Source organism: Sinocyclocheilus rhinocerous, unplaced genomic scaffold (genome assembly GCF_001515625.1).
Source record: "Sinocyclocheilus rhinocerous isolate Xijiao unplaced genomic scaffold, SAMN03320098_v1.1 scaffold1359, whole genome shotgun sequence".
NCBI classification, from domain to species: Eukaryota; Metazoa; Chordata; class Actinopteri; order Cypriniformes; family Cyprinidae; genus Sinocyclocheilus; species Sinocyclocheilus rhinocerous.
This window is the reverse complement of record NW_015664682.1, coordinates 42980-64120: the sequence shown is the minus strand read 5'-3', so window position 1 is coordinate 64120 and position 21141 is coordinate 42980. Positions and strand designations below refer to the sequence as shown.

The window sequence follows — 21141 nt, the reverse complement described above, 5'->3', positions numbered from 1 at the left end:
TTGCATTTTGAAATCAAATCTTCATCATCATCTATACTGTACACTAGTTTACTCTTAAAACCAAACGAGTAGGTCAAGCTCATTATGTTCGTGTGACAAAGGCTTTCTATGGCTGATTAGACTTAAGGATTTCTATTTGCCAGGATTATCAAGAAAACCTCTAATCTATTGCAACAGCCTAGCAAACACTTATCAGCATCTTAGCGATTGTCCAGATCACTTCGAACACATTAAATGCACTGGCTACTTTATTTAGCAGAACCCTAGCAACCACTTCAACACCTTGGCAACCTTGTAGCACAAAGCAGAACTGATTTCAAACACAAGGCTTCTGCTATGAAAGACTGTAACTTGCAATTCTGAGAAAAAATAATTTCTTAAAAAAGAACTTTTTCTTAAAATTCTGAGTTTGTATCTCACAATTCTGACTTTGCAATTCGCAATTTTATTTTTTTTCTCGCAATTCTGAGTTTATCTCACAATTGAATTTAAATGTAGCAATTTTTTCATTTTTTCTCGCAATTCTGAATTTATCTCACAATTTAGATTTTTTTCTCGCAATTCTGAGTTTATGTCTCACAATTTTGATTTTTTCGCAATTCTGTGTTTATATCTCACAATTGAATTTATATTTCGCAATTTAGATTTTTTCTCGCAATTTTGAGTTTATATCTCACAATTCTGACTTTGCAATTCGCAATTGAATTTAAATTTCGCAATTTTTTCATTTTTTTCTCGCAATTCTGAGTTTATATCTCACAATTTTGATTTTTTCCGCAATTCTGAGTTTATATCTCACAATTTTGATTTTTTTTGCAATTCTGAGTTTATATCTCGCAATTATGACTTTTTTCTCGCAATTGAATTTATATTTTGCAATTGAGTTTTTACTTGCAATTCTGAGTTTATATTTTGCAATTGAGTTTTTACTTGCAATTCTGAGTTTATATTTTGCAATTTAGAGTTTATATTTTGCAATTTAGATTTTTCGTGCAATTCTGAGTTTACAATCTCAAAATTCTGACTTTTTTTTTTTTTTACAATTCTGACTTTACTCGCAATTCGGACTTTTTTTCTTGCAATTCCGGTGTTATATTACACAACTCTGACTTTTTTTCTCAGAATTCTAAATTTATATCTCGATTACATTTTTTTCTCGCAATTCTGAGTTTTCATCTCGCAATTGAATTTATATTTTGCAATTTATATTTTTTCTCGCAATTCTGAGTTTATATCTCACAATTTAGATTTTTTCGCAATTCTGAGTTTATATCTCACAATTATTTAGTTTTTTCTCGCAATTGAATTTATATTTTGCAATTTGGATTTGTTCGTACAATTCTGAGTTTTTTAGCAATTTAGATTTTTTAGTTTATAATCTCAAAATTCTGGCTTTTTTTTTTTTACAATTCTGAATTTACTCGCAATTCTGTTATATTACACAACTCTGACTTTTTTTTCTCAGAATTCTAAATTTATATCTCAATTAAATTTTTCTCTCGCAATTTTGAGTTTTTATCTCGCAATTAATTTTTTCTCAGAATTGTGAGAAAAAAAAGTCACAATTAACTTCTTAATTTTTTAATCCTATGGAGGAAACAAGCTTCCATATTCTGCTACAGAAGCTTCCAACTTTAAATCTCTTTTCAAACTGCAACATATTCAAATCACACAAGGCCTAACTTCAAAGAATCTTCTAGTTAAACTCGACTTTGTCAAACCAGCGTTCAGAGATGTCAAGTTGCCTAGTAAATGTTGATGTTTGTCCTTTCATCAGTGATTTGTCCTTAAGTCTTTGAGCTTTGGAATGCCGTTGATCTGCTCCCATATTGAACTCAGCGTGAGGTTTGCTCAGCCTTGCTTTAGGGATTGTGTTTGCCAGCGAGAGAATTCATTTTGGCAGATATAAGCTGTTTTTTTTCCATGCTAAGGAGACTTCAGTGACCTTATCTCCACGGGAGGTACCTATGATGAAAACTATTTAACACGCCTCACCAGCGATGGGACGGCATTGAGCTATTTGGAAGCTCCTCGTAGCAAATGGTAGGTCAATTCATTTCTCTTAAAAACCCTTACTCTGAGAATAAGAATATGTCAGTCTTCACCCCTTATGTCTCTGTTTGCTCTCCACAGATGAACAGCATTACTTTAGTCTGTCTTCTTCTGTGCACGGGAGTGTCTTCCTTCAGATTTGAGGAGTTGACACAATATGTGAACAGCCATGAAGAGGAATTTATTGAGGTATTTCTTTTTTGGGATGTTATGAAAATATCTATCTGCACTAATTCAGTTAAGGATTGCATTTGCATTACATCTCTGTGATAACCGGTGATCTTGTGTCCAAACTCAGTGACAACATCTGTCTGCTCTAGTGACACCATCACGACTCGTTATTGATGCATCTTATCTCTGCAGAAATGCAACACAATCACTTGCAGATTGTAGAAAATGCAGTTGTTTATTTGAGCTCAGATAAGACGCCTCTCTTTTTCTTTGATGGTTTAGTGTCGTCAGCTCAGGCTGTTGATGAAGAAAGAGTCATGCACACGACACACAGATGAAAATATATTTTATCGTGGTCATGAATTAAGAATTTGTCCCCTTTTTTTATTAATCCATTCCCTCATTTTAGTTAAATCATGGCCAAGATTTACTATTCCTTCCCTCGTGTTAGGAAATTGTTCCATCGATTTAGTAATTAGTTCCTTTGTTTTAGTAAACTGTTTCTTAATTTTAGTAAATAGTTTCGTAATTTTAGTAAATTGTTTCCTAATTTTAGTAAATCGTTCCCTTTTTTCAGTAAATCGTTCCCTTGTTTTAGTAATTTGTTTCCTGATTTTAGTAAATCGTTCCCTCGTTTTAGTAAATCGTTTCCTAGTTTTAGTAAATAGTTTCGTAATTTTAGTAAATTGTTTCCTAATTTTAGCAAATTGTTTCCTAATTTTAGCAAATTGTTTCCTAATTTTAGCAAATTGTTTCCTAATTTTAGCAAATTGTTTCCTAATTTTAGCAAATTGTTTCCTAATTTTAGCAAATTGTTTCCTAATTTTAGCAAATTGTTCCATTGTTTTAGTACATTTTCCTAATTTTTATAAATCGTTCCCTCGTTTTAGTAAATTGTTTCCTAATTTTAGTAAATTGTTCCCTTATTTTAGCAAATTGTTCCCTTGTTTTAGTAAATTGTTTCCTAATTTTAGTAAATCGTTCCCTTATTTTAGTAAATCATTCCCTTGTTTTAGAGTAATAAAAGTAACTAGTAAGTAGTAGTAAATTAAAAGTAATAAAACAAGGGAACAAATTAGTACAATGTGCCCATGATTTACTAAATCGAGGAAACAGATTATTGCGTTAATATCCATTCAGTCCTGTCGTTCCCGTTCAGATTGAGCTCAGATTGAGTTCAGATTGACGCCGGTTCTGTAACTCTCAGTTCTGCTGAACCCTGGCCTGTATATTCTGTCTGTTTCAGACTCTGAGACAGTGGATCGCTGTGGAGAGCGACTCCAGCGATGTTACGAAGCGACCTGACCTACACAGAATGATGGACATGACGGCAGAGAAACTCAGACTCGTTGGAGGAAGCGTGGAGATGGTGGACGTCGGGACGCAGGCGGTCAGATAATGAGCTTTTCTTACTAGCTGTAACCTTTGATTAGAACAGCTTCACTATTAAACTACTGACATCGAACGATATTAACCGTGGTGTCCGTCTCTCGTACAGCTGCCCAATGGAAGCAGCCTCGCTCTGCCCAAAGTGGTCACAGCTCGGTTCGGTGAAGACCCCAGCAAACGCACCGTCTGTGTTTACGGTCACGTGGATGTCCAGCCGGCCAAGAAAGAGGACGGATGGGCAACAGACCCTTACGAGCTCACAGATATCGACGGTAACCCTGAACCTGTCCCATTGCAGTATTATGAGATACTAAAATAGTTTTGTTAATATTTTAATTTAACTTTCTTTTTATATTTTCCGTTTTCACTTTCATTTTTAGTCATTTTGTTGTGAGTTTTTGTTACTTATTAAGCTTTTTTGTCTACATGCAATATGAAACTAAATATGTCTATACAGTTTTTAATAAATTTTTATCTTTTATATTTCATGTACTTTATTATATTTTATAATATATTATATATTTTTTTATCTTTTTAGTTATTTTAGTACTCCAAGTCAAATTTAATATATTTTTCTTATTAGTATTTTTATTTTATTATATTTTATTTATATTTTTAAATTTTTTATTTCAGTTAACATTTATTTCATTTCAAGTAACACGTTTTTTATGGCTTTATGTTTTGTTATTTTAGTGCCAAATATTAAACTAAATGAAAAGGATAAATGGTGTCCTTATGACTAGCTGAAATAAAACATGTTTAATTTTTTTTATAATTTATTTCACTTAAAGTTTCATTTTGTTTCGAGCAACAAAAATGTTTGTTATTTTAGTGCTAAACGTTAAAATGAGAAAATGAGAAGTGTTGCATTGACGACTAGCTGAAATAAATTTTTTTAATATCTTATTTTATTTCAGTTAATGTTTACTAAATTTTTATTTATTTATTTATTTTATGCTTTTAGTTTAGCCTGTAACTTAGTTCCTTTAATTGCATGTTTTTAGCTTAGACTTTGTCTATTAGTTTTCAAAACTGAAATATCATGAACAATCAATTTCAACGCCTAAAGAGCTTTTTACCCAGCAGTGAAAAACTAAAAGTTTGAGTTTCTGTCCTGTAGGAAAATCAGATGATAATATGATTATTTTATTTGTAGGCAATCTCTATGGAAGAGGAGCATCTGATAATAAAGCGCCGGTGTTGGCCTGGATCCATACGGTGGAGGTCTACAAAGCCCTGAACATCGTAAGACACGATGAAATCAAAAGAAATGCAACGGGTTTCATACTGAGTTTCTGTTCAGGGTTTGCCTGTGTTTCCTACAGGATCTGCCGGTGAACGTTAAATTCATCATTGAGGGAATGGAGGAGACCGGCTCTAACGGCCTGGACGACATGATTGTGGCTCAGAAAGACTCGTTCTTCTCAGATGTGGATTATATCATCATCTCTGACTGCGTTTGGCTCAGCAGACGTCCGGCGCTGACGTACGGAACCAGAGGGAACTGCTACTTCTTCGCCGAGGTCCAGAGATCAAACCATTCAGATGCGTTTAGTTTTATTACAGAAAACTTTATATGTTATACATGTGCATGAGCCTTGTATTATGGTAAAAATCTGGGTGAGATTGTTATGTTGCAGGTCAGATGAACCCTAATTCAATACAATTCGCCAAAAATCATACTATTAATTTTTTTTTTTTAAAACAGGTAAAATCAATAAACCATTTTTTAAACATTACAAAAAATAAATACAAAAATAAAATACATGATTTTTAAAAATTTAACTCTTACTTTTTTTGTAAAAAAAAAATTAAAAAAAATATGTATATTATTTGTTATTTTGCAACTCTTGTAACTTTTTTTTTTGTTTTTACATTTTAACAAGAAGTGTGGAAAAGCATTTATTCTGTGTGATTTCCTGAAGCACAATTCAAGGTAACTATAGTTAACTAAAACTAAAGAAATTGAAACTAAATTTAAAACAAACAATAATTAATAAATAAATACATTTCATTACCTGAAATAAAATACAAAACATGTGCCTGAAATAAAAATAATTAAATTATTTTAATTAAGTATAATATGATGTACTAAAATAACTAAAAATTAAATAGAATAATAATATAATATAAATAACAAAGAGTGAAAAATTTAAGGGGGTCTGAATACTTTCCGTACCCACTGTATATACTGTACATACTATGAAAAATTACAAAAAATATATACAACAAAATTCTTAAAACTTATTAAAATAAAATTAAAATAGAAAATAGAAACATTTTTAAAAAACTATAATATTATTTCAGTTATACTAAAATACTGCAACACTGGTTCGATTTCTAGTGAAATTAACATGAATGAATGGATAAAAATGTACTAAAATAAATAAAAATGAAATAAAATAATATAATATAAATTAATAAAAACGGCACTAGATATATATACTGTACATACTACGAAAAATTAAAAAATATATATACAACAAAATTCTTAAAACTTATTAAAATAAAATTAAAATAGAAAAAAAAATGATTCAAAACATTTTTAAAAAACTATAATATTATTTCAGTTATACTAAAATACTGCAACACTGGTTCGATTTCTAGTGAAATTAACATGAATGAATGGATAAAAATGAACTCAATCAATGCTGTGTAAATTTCATTGGATAAAAGCATCTACTAAATGCATAAATGTAATAACTCTCAGAGTTTAGCTGGGAAACTGACATGACAAAATACATACAAATTGGTTCAGTTCAGCTGCCTTTAACCATGAAATATGCGGGTCAAATTGACAGGTTAACAATTACTTCCGACAACTCAAAACTCAATGTGGGTTAAACTGACTTGCAACATAATGCACGAAGCTTGTGGCGTGTCAAGAGAGTTGTTAAGAGTGTAACCCGTGTAATCAGTCGCTTCACTTCATGATCTGAGAAGTGTTTTTGGGTTTAGATGAGCAGCAGTGCTCTTCACACACCGTGTTTCTCTCGTGATGACGCAGGTCGAGGGACCCAAGAAGGATTTGCACTCTGGGGTTTATGGAGGAACAGTAATGGAGCCGATGACGGACCTGATCAGCATCTTAGGTGCGGACCTTCTGCGTCAATTAAAAACGTTACACATAAGTTCATAGAGGACAAAAATGCCCATGTCCAAAAACTGTCCTAAAAATGTGAAGCTTGGGAGTACAGACTTACGTTTGGTCTCATTTTAAAAGAAGACCCTTGGCAGATTATTGTTGAAGTTAAACAAGTTATAGGCCTGGTTTCACAGACAGGGTTTAGACTAAGCCAGGATTAGGCCATAGTTCAATTAGGACATTTTATAAACGTGCCTTAGAAAAAACATTAGTGGTGTGCATCTTGAGACAAAACAAAGGCACTGATATATTTTAAGATCAGTCGGTGCAAGTTTCTTTTAGTTGGAACAGCTCAGACTTACATTTTAGTCTGGGACTAGGCTTAAGCCTTGTCTGTGAAACCAGGGGATAGATGTTTAAGTTTATCAAAATGATTTATGAGCACTTTTTTATATAAAATATATATTTTATAAAACATGTTGAACACAAAAATTGCTAGAAAATCAAATGCATAAATCTAAAGTTGTTTTCCGAATTTGAGGTTGATATCTTTAAAAATGAGCTTTTAGTAAGACTTTGTTTTGGGTGCAGTACCAAACTTTTCCCATTGGATTCCAGCAAAGCTCCGCTGGCGAACACAGTGGTGGTACAGTATAATTTCTCTCTCTCAAACATTACAGGTGCACACACACACAAACACACACTTTTTTTAGGACACACTGGCTCTATAATACAGCAAAAGCAGAAAACAGGACAAATGTGAGTTTTTGCTTTATAGGCCAAACCTGAGAAAATGGCACCATCTGGTAAAAATTTTGAAGCCTTGCCAACAGAATGAAAGCCTATTAACAAAAACGGCATCATTTTATAGTTAAACAGCCCTGGGATTAAAAACTGCCGTTTTAATGGGTTTCAATGAGGACGGTTTTGTCCATAAAGGAACTAATATTTGTACCTAGTGTAAAATAGATTTATTAAAGGAAATTAAGGTGAAATATTAAAATTCCAATAAAAATACACACCTGTGCCAAAATTTATGCAGTTGGCATTAACACAGGCAAAATGATCAAAAAACTAAACTGAAAAAGACACATGCTTTTATTTTATTTGAAGTTACAATTAGTAATTAAAGTTATTTTAGGACTGAATGTTAAACTAAACGAAAATGAGAAATGCTGCTGAGCTAGCTGAAATAAGACAAGTTGTTTTATATTTAATTTTTATTTCAGTTTATTTATTATTTATTCATTTTTTTATGGTTTAGTTTGTTATTTTAGTAAAGTCGAGTCGAGTCTAGCTTTATTTAGAACTAAACGTTAAAGTAAATGACTAGCTGACGTAAAAATAAGATTAACTTTGTTATATTTTATTTGAATTAAAGTTTTTTTTCAAGTAATATTTCTTTATGGTTTCAGTTTATTTTACTGTAAAAGTTAAGCTAAACAAAAATGAGAAATGTAGCTTTGACAATTAGCTGAAATAAAATAAGTTTAATTTTTTAAAATGTATTTTATTTGAAGTACCCAAAATGTTTTTTATGGCTTTTGTTTTAGTTATTTAGTGCTAAATGTTAAACTAAACAAAACTGATAAATGTTGCCTTGATGACTATAGCTCAAAATAAAATAAATTTACATTTTTTAAATTATTTATTTTATCTCAGTTAATGTTTATTTTATTTCAAGTAACAAAAATGTTTTTTATGGTTTTAGTTTTAGTTGTTTTAATACTAAACGATAACTAAATGACTTTTCAGTTAAAGTTTTTTCTTCAAATAATAATTTTTTTTTATGGTTATAGTTTGTTATTTTAGTACTAAAAGTTAAACTAAACAAAAATGAGAAATGCTGTCTTGTCAACAGCAATGCTAACCCTGGAATAACATATAAAACTACCAAATTTTGCTTTATCGCAAAGTTTAATCGCAACATATAATCATTGCAGTTAATATGATTATTACTGTACATTTCTGCCATAGCCACCACTATTAACCTACTCCTAAATACAATGTAGAAATGTAATATTTTCTGTAAAGCTGCTTTGCAACGATTGGTATTGTGAAAAGCGCTATACAAATAAACTTGAATTGAATTGAATGAAATGAAATAAAATAAAATAAGTAAAATAAAATAATAAATAACTTTTTTATATTTGATTTTATTTCAATTAAAGTTTATTTTATTTCAAGTAACATCTTTTATGGTTTTAATATTAGTTAATTATAACTCTGTCTGTAACTTATTTACTTCAATTGCAAGTATTTAGTTTAGACTTTGGTTTAAATGTCTTTTTATCGCCAAAACTGAAATAACATGAACATTTCTTAGACGTGATAATTTTTTCCACAAGTACTCTTAAAAATAAAGGTGCTTAAAAGGTTGTTCACAGCGATGCCACAGAAGAACCATTTCTGGTTCCACAAAGAAGCATTCAGTCAAAGAACATCTCTTTCTTAGCTTTTTATAATCAACATTTCTTAGACGTGATAATTTTTTCCACAAGTACTCTTAAAAATAAAGGTGCTTAAAAGGTTGTTCACAGCGATGCCACAGAAGAACCATTTCTGGTTCCACAAAGAAGCATTCAGCCAAAGAACATCTCTTTCTTAGCTTTTTATAATCTGAAGAACCTTCTTTCGCCACAAAGAAGCTTTAGTGAAACAGAAATGTTCTTCAGATGTTAAAGGTTCTTTATGCAACCATTCAGACAAAAAAGGTTGTTCTATGACATCCCTGTGAAGCACCTTTATTTTTAACAGCAGATATTAGTCTAAAAAGCTCTTTGCCGGCAATAGTATAGCAAGTACAGTAAAAATGCAAGGAAAAATATGCCAGTTTTTAAGGAATAGTTCCTCACTTATTCAACATTTAAGCTTTATGCAAGGAAACCCATGGAAATACATGTTTTTCCCCTTCTTGGCTCCATCAGGTGGATCTTCTCGCCCATCGCTGGCGTCACCCGACCGTGTCGATCCACGGCATCGAGGGCGCTTTCTCCTCGCCGGGCACCAAGACGGTCATCCCGGCCAAAGTCATCGCCAAGTTCTCCATCCGCCAGGTTCCTAACATGGATCCAGCCGTGGTGGAAAAGCAGGTGAAGCAGATGAAGCTCATTTTAATGTGTAGAAATTAGGGATGGGCGATTTATTATCATTTGCGATATACCGGTAAAAATTCTCCCCACGATAAGAATTGGTCATCCCGTGATAATAACGATAAAGTGTGCGACAGTGTGGAGCGACATCACGGAAGGCGGACGTGAAATTGAGTAGGAATACAGTAGTCAACATTTGAAGTGTATCAAAAAAGTTTATCAAAGTTGTCCTAAGACAAGAACGCATATTAGTTTTTAGGACAACTTTGATGAAAGATTTTGATCCACTTCAAATGTTGACTACTGTATATCTCTAAATGAGGAGCTCCTTCTACAATCTGGAACTGGTTTAGTTAGGGCTGTACAGTGCACAAAAAATCAGGCGATGAATAAATATACTACAGTAGCATGTGTGCGATACAATTTTGCTTGTGTATGAGCCTGTTTACAAACAAAGATATAATTTATTGACATGCTTTTTCTCCAAATTAACTTCATAACATGTGTTTGAAATAACTTATTTTGTGACCAGACGTGGTTTCATATTACAGAATGATAGTATTATATACAGTGATAAAGGCCATGTCGATTAGCATTGCATTATAAATATACTTTCCTTATAAAAAAATACCCAAGATTGCTTGAAGAACACAGATAAACCATATATTTTGTGCGATCGTATGTTTATTGTCTTCATGTTTCATCAGTTAAAATTTCTCTATCTCCGTTGGGTGTTTTATTCAGCGATAACTGGATGCCTTTGTCCATATTAGGGATTTCATGGAGCGTCATCAGTGCTATAACTTCTGTGATGCATGTGGAGTTTCTGCGCAAGAGCGCCCTCTGGCTTCCAGTATGAATTAAACAGTCATTACATTACGTGTGTACTCAGTAATGCTCACAACACCCTATTTTGTGTAAAAATAGGAAAGATAATGCTTTTCTCTAAAGAAACAGGATTCGCTGAATTATCGTCATTGATATCGTTATCGCAATAAATACCAGAAATACCGTGATATATTTTTAAGCCCATATCGCCTATCCCTAGTAGAAATGACTGTTCACGTTATAACCGGTGCTTTTTAACCCTTAGGTGACTGATTATTTACACTCTGTGTTTGCGAAACGCAAGAGTCCCAACAAACTCAACATCACGATGGTCATCGGAGCCAAACCTTGGCTGGCCGATCCCAAACATCCGCTGTATGAAGCCGGAAAGGCAGCGGTCAAGAGAGGTCCACACACTTCACTTTTGCTCCGAATCCCAGTCTCACACGTTTTCTCTATTAAGTTCTTAAGTTCTTGTCTTTTGTTCTGATTTTTTAAGCAATTTAGAACTTGTTTAATAATCTTTTTTCTTTTAAACAAACCAAGTTCCATATCGAGAAAAAATGCATGGGAAAACCCCCTTCTGGACCGGCAAAAAATACAATTATGCCAATATTTATAGTCCTAATTGTTTCAATTCACATAGCAGAAATCAAAACGGAATTTGCACACAAAGCAAGAGTGTTATTTTAAAATCATTGAGATATTATATTTTTATTAATATTTTCAATGAGTTTTTTGTCATTTTTATTCGTTTTTTTATTCTATTTAGTTTTTTTCATTAATGTTTATTTATTAGTTATAGTTTATTTAGTTTAGTTATTTTAGCACTAGATGTTAAACTAAACAAAAATGAGAAATGTTTTCTAGGCAAGTACCTGGAATAAACTATATTTTTATGTACGTCTACATGAATTTTATAAATTTGTATTGTAGTTTCAGTTGTTTTAGTACATCAAGTTAATTGGGAAAATAAAATTAATTAAAATGAGAAATTGGCAACTAGCTGCAATAATAAATAGTAAATAATATTAATAAATTTTTATTTCAGTTAATGTTTATTTTATTTCAAGTAATGAAAATGCTTTTAATGGTTTAAAGTTTTAGTTAACTATAATAATCTTAAAAAATAATAATAATAAACTTTTTCACTTAAGATTTTCATATAAAGTGACAAAGTACAAAAGTGCACAAACAAAAAAGTGACATTTCAAGTAAAAAAGTACAAAAGTGCACAAACAAAAAAGTGACATTTCAAGTAAAAAAGTACAAAAGTGCACAAACAAAAAAGTGACATTTCAAGTAAAAAAAAAAAAAGTACAAAATTGCACAAAAAATACAAGTAAAAGAAAGGTTACTTGAAATAAACATTAACTAAAATAAAATAAATTATAATTTTTATTTTGAAATGACTTATTTCAGCTAGTTGCCAAAATGTTGTTCCTCAACGGCAAGGCCATGAAATTCTAAAGTAAAAAATGTTGTTTCTCAATGGATCTTATGCTTTGAGCTTGCTTGGATTCTAGCTTTTGGTTTTCTGCTTTGAAAAATACTTGTGTAAGCAGGATTCATAAGAGCAGTTGTGCATCTGAGTAAGACGTTGAGCATCACCTGTGTCTCGTAGTGTTTGCCGTGGAGCCGGACCTGATCCGTGAGGGAGGCACGATTCCCATCGCCAGAACCTTCCAGGACGTCACAGGCAAGAGCATCATCATGCTGCCCATCGGAGGCTTCGACGACGGCCTGCATTCACAGAACGAGAAGATCAGCAGGTCCCTGGAGCTTCGGAGTCTGTTGGAGAGCTTCTCTTCATGCACATTCATTCACTGCTTCATGTCTTATTTTTCAGATACAACTACATGGAGGGAACCAAGCTGTTCATCGCCTACCTGCATGAAGTGTCCCAGATCAAGAAGTACTGATGTGAGGATCTTCTGCTGTTCTCTGGAACAAACACATCTCTCCATTACTACTAACAAATATATTTCTCTGTGCTGATGCATATTTTGACAGATTAATGATGCTGGAACAAATTAAACAAGTGTTTTGCAATGCATGTGCAGTGGTTTTATTTGCATTAACTTAAGAGGTTGCATTTATTCACTTGGTTATGTGTAGTGACTTGTATTATGTAATTGTGCGTTCTGCTAAAACAGGAAATGCCTTGTGAACGTTTTAAGGTTGCCAGATATTCCTTCATAGTCATAAAGGTTCAAATCATATTTGAGTAGTATTCTCATAAAAACATTATCTTTATTGTAATCGATGTGAATTAAATCATTTGAAGTGCAAGGTTTGACACGTTTTTAAAATAATGTAATTCAACATTTTTTTATTATTTATGCTGCGTTGCAAGGTGAATATAACACCACACGGATTACATACATGTAATTAAATAATGTATATAAAATTAATAAGTATAATAATATGCACTACCAGTTCAGACGTTTTTGAACAGTAACAGTAATGTTTATTAAAGAAGTCTCTTCTGCTCACCAAGCCTGCATTTATTTGATCCAAAATACAGCAAAACGGTAATATTGTGAAATATTTTTACTGTTTAAAATAACTATTCTATTTGAATATATTTTAAAATGTCATTTATTCCTGTGATTTCAAAGCTGCATCATTACTCCAGTCACGTGATCCTTCAGAAATCATTCTAATATTCTGATTTGCTGCTCAATAAACATTTATTATTATTATTATTATGTTGAAAACAGCTGAGTAGAATTTTTTCAGGATTCACATATGAATACAAAGTTCAGAAGAGCAGCATTTATCTGAAATAGAAATCTTTTGTAACATTGTAAATGTCTTTATCATCACTTTTGATCAATTTAAAGCATCCTTGTTAAATAAAAGTATTAATTTCTATAACCCCCCCCCCCCTTTCTATTCATTAAAGAATCCTGAAAATGTACTCAACTGTTTTAAATATTGATAATAATAATAATCATAATCAGAAATGTTTCTCGAGCAGCAAATCAGCATATTAGTATGATTTCTGAAGATCACGTGACACTGAAGACTGCAGTAATGATGCTGAAAATACAGCTTTGATCACAGAAATAAATTACATTTTGAAATATATTAAAATGAATAGAAAGCAGCTATTTTAAACAGTAAAAATATTTCACAATATTACCGCTTTGCTGTATTTTGGAACAACTAAATGCAGGCTTGGTGAGCAGAAGAGAAGTGTTTAAAAAGCATAAAAAATCTTACTGTTCAAAAACTTTTGACTGGTAGTGTACATAAAACGAATAAGTATAATAAACATAAAACCGAAAGTGTCCGGATGTTGTTTCGCTAAAGACGAAGGATCTGGCAACCCGCGCTGTCAGCGCTCAGTCGAGAAGCTGGTTAGTAATGTGGCTTCAAAATCTCACCAATGCTTCATCACAACTAGTCCTTTATTAGCTGTAGACATTGCTCAGCGGATAGTTAAAGCATTGACATCGAATACTAAAAGCACAGTTGGGTTTTTAGCCTAAATACCGCGTTATCGAGCTGCGCAGAGAGAAGGCCAGACAGACTCTGAGGTAAGACGATATTACTCACACTTCACTGATATGCGAGGCTGATGTGTGTTTATTTTTAAACAAATCTTGCTTTAAACAATCTGCAATAAGCAGTAAGTTGCCGACTGCTGTCAGAAGTGTCTGGTTTTGTGTGAATGTGGAGTTTTGAGGTGTCGCTAGTCGGCTAATGCTAATTGTTTATGTTTTGGTGATCGCGTCAAACTAGCTGACAGTCAGATTAATCACATTTTAATTCAGACAAATACATTTATGTGCTGTAAACTCACTTAATAAGGCTGATTATAAAGATATAAGGTGAACTACACAGTAAAAGAGCATACTGTGTAACTATATCACTATATGCATATAATCAGGTTAAACATTTTTTTCCTTTTTTTTTTATTGAATGAGTTTTTATCACTCCATAAATCAGAAAATACCGTCAACAGACAGAAAACAAACACATTTTCACCGTGTTTTTAGGAGTAAAATGTCGTATAAATCAGTGTGAATGATATATGTAAAAGCCTTCAGAATATAGAGAGGAATAAAAGTGTAAAGTTTGGTGTGTAAGAGAAGATTAAAATAAATCTACAGACGCAAATAGATAAAGTGCAATAAAATAAACCCTTAAATGTGTATTTCTGATGTTTTCTTTCCAGTAGTCTGAAAGAAGAGATGGCATATGGAAGCAAAATATCATAAATCAGAAAAATACTGCCAACAACTATAAACTGTAAATTTTGGCGCATGTAAGTGCAGCTGAAATGGAGTCAAAACGTACTGCCTTTAAAGATATGCACTGCAACTGAAACCTACAGAATTAAACAATGTATTTTACACTAAAATGCATATTTTATTCCACTAGTCTGAAAAAAAAAAAAACTTGTGGAAAGCCAAATAGCATTAAAAATCTCAAAATTGACAAGTGCATTAAAAAATATGTGTTTGCCTCTGGTGTCTTGACTTAGATCTGGCACAAAAAGTGTTCAAAAAAATCAAACCTGTGGTCCTTATACATATGCATTGACAATAATTAAGAAAAGCAACAGAAAGACAGTTTAAAGTAATCAAGTGCTAACTAACTTCAACTTTTTCTCCAAAACAACTCTATCTGCTGTTGTCATCTGTTCAGATTAGGGTTGCAAAGGGGTGGAAAATTTCCGGAAACTTTCCCAAAATCCCTGGAAGATTCCAGAAAATCCTGGAAAGTTTCCAAAGTTTCTGGAATGTTTCCGAAATGTACTGGAACCCTAGTTCAGATGTTGTTCTGCTTGCGTTCAGCGTTCCAGAAGCTCAGCCTCTCCGAGAGGCTTGCATTGCACAGATGATCGCAGATCTTTGGCTCCCTGATGACGTGCTGTGAGACCATGTCCCTGCGGAACGTCACGAGTGATCTCCTGCACCGCCAGATCCGGGTGAGCAGCGTCTGTCGGCAGCTTTCATAAACGTCTATATTTACTGTAGTCGTCAAAGAGATCAGACACGGAATATCTTGTACAATGTAAATGCCTCGTTCATTCAAATGTAGGGCTGCCCTCGACTAAAGATTTTTATGGTCGACTAGTAGTCGTTCATTTGAAGCATTAGTCGACTAATCGCACGTTTATTAATAAACCATATGTGACCCTGGAGCACAAAACCAGTCTTAAAGGCACAATATGTAATTTTGTAATACGCCGTGAGGAATCATGGGAGTTGTGGTCTTCATCCTCACAGCCGACGCAATCCAGTGGTTTTTGGATATTTTAATAAAAAAATCGTATATATTGTGCCTTTAAGTCGCTGGGGTATATTTGTAGCAATAGCCAAAAATACATTGTATGGGTCAAAATGATCCATTTTTCTTTTATGCCAAAAATCATTAGGATATTAAGTAAAGATCATGTTCCATGAAGATATTATATAAATCATAATAATGCACCTTTAAATTGCCTACATTGCCTAATAAGCGCACACATAAAGCTTGCCTCAGCACACCACAGAAGTATGTGTCAGGGAAAAACAGTAAGGAGGCTGCATTAACGTTTTAATAATTCATTGATAAACTAGTTTTGTTTTCATCTTAAGAGATGAAGTCGGCGACACTGACTCGTCATCTCCGCAGTAGTGCATGCACCTGCATGCATCTTTCATACGGATTACATAATCGGAGAATATTTGTTTTCCATTTGAAAGTAAGGTAACACTTTATTTTGATAGTCCACTTTAGACATTCTACTAACATAAGTAACTTTGCAACTACATGTCAACTAGCAGTCATTAGAGCATTAGTAGACTGTCTGCTTAATATATGCTAACACTTTATTTTTGATGGGTCCACAACATACATGACTACGAGAAACTTTGCAAGTACATGTCAACTTATTCTACTAACCCTAAACCTAACCTAAGTCTACTCTGAGAGTTAGTAGACATGTAGTTGCAAATGAATGAGAATTAGTTGACATGTAGTTGCAAAATTGTTAGTAGAATATCTAAAGTGGACTATCAAAATAAAGTGTAAACGAAAGTAAACATTTAATAGATATATTTTTAATGTCTGTAAGGCAAGTTTACACAGAGTTTCGCGCTCAAGTTCACAGAGACCGAGACGGCAGAAAGCGCATCCTGCTTTCATTATTGTACAAAAGCGCAATGTTTTGTTGTTATCATGAGTGCACACATATAAACGTAGAGTCTTCACAGATTCAAAAGAAATATTACTTTTATCTGTATGAGCAACAATGAGGGAGTATTTTAAGAGATCTGTCCGTCACGGAGTGCTTGACTTTGCCTGTGGAATTTTTTATTTATTTATTTCTTTCTTCGACTAAGCAACTAATGGTTAGTCGACTATTAAGGGGCAGCCCTAGTAAAATGTGCATCAGTGTTCACTCAACCTCATGGCGTTCCAAACCCGTATGAACATTAAAGGAGAACGTCTGAAGAATCTACTACACAACAACCCACCAGTTTTGCCGTGTAAAGCAGTATCAGCAGTACAAGCGTGTGTAACGCTCTCATATCATGTGTGTGTGTGTGTGTGTGCAGGAGAACCGGGCTCTGGACTTCCAGAGACACTATCATGTGACCGACCCGTTTATAAAGCGTCTGGGGCTGGAGGCCGAACTACAGGTGATTGATGAATGATTGCGTGTTAACTCATAGTTTTCATATGTCGTCACAACCATATAGGAACAAAACAGTCTTTCCCTCCATCTTTTGGCCACCAGGTAGTTTCACCAGGTTTGTACTGAGTACAAAATTACTAATTAAGTGACAGACCCAAGTTCAGTGTACACCTTACAGATGATGCATGCTATATACAAGCAAGCAGATGAGCTCAGAATACGAACATGCTAAATTGCATGATTTCGCCTAGAAAGCCATTATAAAGAAAACGATTCATATGACTTACAGTGATATACAGTGCAGACTAAACACTGAGCCCAGAATATGAATGAATGCAACGCACAACAGTTTCACATTAAACATTTTCCCTGTGAAAAACATTCTAAAGAACGCTCTTGATGTGCAATTTTGGGCTAACCTGCTTGCCTGTATATAGTATGTTTTATTAATAAGGTCCACTGTCACCATCTTAATCTTAATAAAGTAATTTTCACAATAAGCATGTTAGAATATGCTACTGTTTTTAGTGTCTGATATACTGTGGCAGATTCTACATAAGTTTAAATTATATATATATATTAGGGCTGGGTTTTGACACAAATTTCACAATTCGATTCGATTCTCATTCAACAAGTTTTCGATTCGATTCAATATCGATTATTTTGGATATATATCAGCTACAGTACTTGCCAAATTTTCTCAAGGAAAAATAAATCTCTAAACTAATGTTGTAAAATATACATGAGAGTCAGTTGGTACTATACATTACTACAATATTGAAGGTTAAATTTAACTTATTTGTATACAAACGCTTAAAGGGGTCATATGATGCTGCTAAAAAGAACATTATTTTGTGTATTTGGTGTAATGAAATGTTTATGCGGTTTAAAGTTAAAAAAACTAACACTCCAAAGAGAAAGGAAAAAATGAAATTGCATCATATGACCCCTTTAAATTACACTCAATGAAGTTTTTATAATAATAAAGTTACAATTACATCATAATATTTCTACTCCAGTTCGTTTTTTTTTATATAAACATTTAAATGGTGACTGTCATAACTTTTAAACATAAAAGCGGATTTATTAAAACATAAATTGAACATTGAAGAACAATAAAAAATATTAATGAATATGTTATATGGTGCATATATTTGGCAAAAAGTGCCACTTTAGAGATCATTTTTCTAGATGTGCATATATATATATATATATATATATATATATATATATATATACACACACACACACACACACACCCTACCATATACAGTATACATGTGTATATGTTTTTATTAATTTTGCTTATTTAGTTTGACACCTGAAGTTTTTTGTAGTTTTTACTAAAATTTTTGTGTTTTTTTGTCAGTTAACGTTTTTTATTTATTTCTAGTAACAAAAATGTTTTTTTTTTTTTTTTATGATTTCAGTTCTAGTTTCAGTTTACTATAATAACCCTGTGTCATGTTTGTTTTGCCCTCAAGTGACATGACTAAAAACTATGAAAATATTTATCAGACCATTTTTTTATTACTTAATTTATTTTCCCTGGCTGAGGCCCACTTATAATCTTAAATTATTTTTGCACAAAAATAAAATAAAATAAATAGCTAAATAAAAAAGTATTTAGATAATTCATGACAATTCATACTCAACAACTAGTTTTTGCTGCTGTATCTTTAGGACTTGAATGTAAACACCTCCTCCCAAGTAACGATACTTTGTCATTTTTGTACTTCAGTTTCAACAAATGTTCTTTTTAGAATAGAGAAGAGGAATGTTACATCTTAGGACTGCTCATACATTGTAACCTCTCTGTTTTCAGGGTCACTCTGGCTGCGTCAACTGTCTGGAGTGGAACGAGAGAGGAGAGTAAGTTCAGTGTTCAATCCCAGAGTGCTTCACGTCTCCGTGTCTCTTCATAAACTCACTGGGTTTGTTCTTTCCAGCCTCCTGGCCTCAGGTTCGGATGACCAGCATGCCATTATCTGGGATCCGTTCCGGCACACCAAGCTCATCACTATGCACACGGGACACGCAGCCAACATCTTCTCCGTGAAGGTGAAGTCCATGTCTGCATCTAGTAAACATGCATGAATGTGTGTTCTCATCCGTGTGTGTTTGCAGTTCCTGCCTCACTCCGAGGACCGGATCTTAATCACAGGAGCCGCAGACACCAAGGTGCATGTGCACGACCTGACGGCGAAGGAGACCACTCACATGTTCTCAGACCACACTAACCGCGTCAAGCGCATCGCGACGGCTCCCATGTGGCCCAACACCTTCTGGAGCGCGGCGGAGGACGGGGTCATCAGGTATGGAGACTTCAGTCTGTTCAGAAATCAGGGTTTGTGAAACCCCCGGTGGTTTGTGGAGAAACTGCAGGGGGTTGTGAGTTGATGGGAAAAAAAGCTCAAATTTAATTATATCATATGTGACCCTGGAGCACAAAACCAGTCATAAGGGTCTTTTTTTTTTAAATTGAGATTTATACATCATCTGAAAGCTGAATAAATAAGCTTTCCATTGATGTATGGTTTGTTAGGATAGGACAATATTTGAAAATCTGGAATCTGAGGGTGCAAAAAAATCTAAATATTGAGAAAATCATCTTTAAAGTTGTCCAAATGAAGTTCTTAGCAATGCATATTACTAATCAAAAATTAAGTTTTGATATATTTACTGTAGGAAATTTACAAAATATCTTCATGGAACATGATCTTTACTTAATATCTATAAAATATATATAAAATGATTATTAACGACATTCAAGAACCGTCAGCATGCAAATTTGTTGTTAAATTACTGGAGATATTTCAATTAAATATTTTACATACAGAGGATTGGCTTTGTTTGGGAATTCCTGATCTAATGCATACTAGTGTTATTTTATTATGGTTAATATACTATTATAGTTTTTATTAATATTTTGAATTAAAACAAATATGTATATATATATACATTGCCTTGCGAAAGTATTCTTATTCTTATCGTTTTGTTATGTTGCAGCCTTATGTTAAACTGCTTTAAATTACTTTTTTTCCACATCATTCTACACTCCATACACCATAATAACAGAACAAATAACAGGTTTTTAACATCTTTGCAAATTTATTAAAGATTAAAAACTTAAATGATTCCATTGCATAAGTACTCATACCCTTATCTGTGTCAGTTGAAATTTAGCTCAGGAGCATTCATATTGCTTGTAGATGTCACTACACTTCGAGTGAAGTTAACCTGTGGCAAATTCAATTGAATGGCTATGATCTGGAAAAGCACATGTCTTAATAAAAGGTCTAACAGCTGAAAATGCATATCAGAGCAAAAACCAAGCCCTGAGGTCAAAAAAACTGTCTGTAGAGCTCAGAAACAGGTTTGCATCAAGCCACACATCTGGAGAAGAGTTCAGAAACATTTCTGCTGCATTGAAGGTTCACAGAAGCATGTAGACTCTGTTACCCTTAATGGAAGAAGTTTGAAACAACCAGGACCCTTCCTAGAGCTGTCCTCCTGGACAAACGGAGCTGGGGCTGTTTTTCAGCAGCAGGGACCGAGGGACTCGTCAGAGTAGAAGAAAAGCTCAATGCACCAAAATATAGAGATAGCCTTAATGAAAACCCAGTCCAGAGCATTCAGAACCTCAGACCGGGCAGAAGGCTCACCTTCCAACAGGACAGTGACCCTAAGCACACAGCAAGAGTGGCTTATAAACAACTCTGTGAATGTCCTTGAGTGGCCCAGCCAATGTGGCTGAATTAAAACAATTCTGCAAAGAAGAGTTATTAGATATTTAACCAGTTATTAGATTTAGGCGGAAATTACTTTTTCCACGTAGGGCCAGGCAGGTTTGGACAGCTTTTTTCCCTTAATAAATGAAATCATTA

At 33.4% G+C, this 21141-nt stretch overlaps 2 protein-coding genes across 2 annotated transcripts in view; both read left to right on the top strand.

The window, feature by feature from the left end:
* Window positions 1–1963: 1963 nt before the first annotated feature.
* On the top strand, window positions 1964–12671 carry cndp1 (carnosine dipeptidase 1). The gene is made up of 11 exons (XM_016541070.1): window positions 1964–2043; window positions 2134–2241; window positions 3470–3613; window positions 3722–3884; window positions 4769–4857; window positions 4938–5135; window positions 6620–6748; window positions 9580–9789; window positions 10883–11024; window positions 12242–12389; window positions 12467–12671. Exons 1-11 carry the CDS (start codon window positions 2041–2043, stop codon window positions 12537–12539), a joined length of 1407 nt encoding a protein of 468 aa, XP_016396556.1. The 5' UTR covers window positions 1964–2040; the 3' UTR covers window positions 12540–12671.
* A 1449-nt stretch (window positions 12672–14120) lies between these two features.
* wdtc1 (WD and tetratricopeptide repeats 1) overlaps window positions 14121–21141 on the top strand; it is a 20302-nt gene continuing 13281 nt past the window's right edge. The window contains exons 1-5 of the mRNA XM_016541069.1: window positions 14121–14162; window positions 17175–17258; window positions 19080–19126; window positions 19204–19315; window positions 19382–19569. Of these exons, the coding sequence (XP_016396555.1) occupies window positions 19277–19315; window positions 19382–19569 (227 nt within the window). The 5' untranslated portion in view covers window positions 14121–14162; window positions 17175–17258; window positions 19080–19126; window positions 19204–19276. The remainder of the gene's footprint in view (window positions 14163–17174; window positions 17259–19079; window positions 19127–19203; window positions 19316–19381; window positions 19570–21141) is intronic.

Excerpts from the sequence above, each read along its gene's own strand:
- cndp1 (XM_016541070.1), top strand. Across the intron at positions 2,242-3,469 it reads ATGAAGAGGAATTTATTGAG|ACTCTGAGACAGTGGATCGC; the intron begins GTATTTCTTTTT and ends TGTCTGTTTCAG. Across the intron at positions 12,390-12,466 it reads CAGAACGAGAAGATCAGCAG|ATACAACTACATGGAGGGAA; the intron begins GTCCCTGGAGCT and ends CTTATTTTTCAG.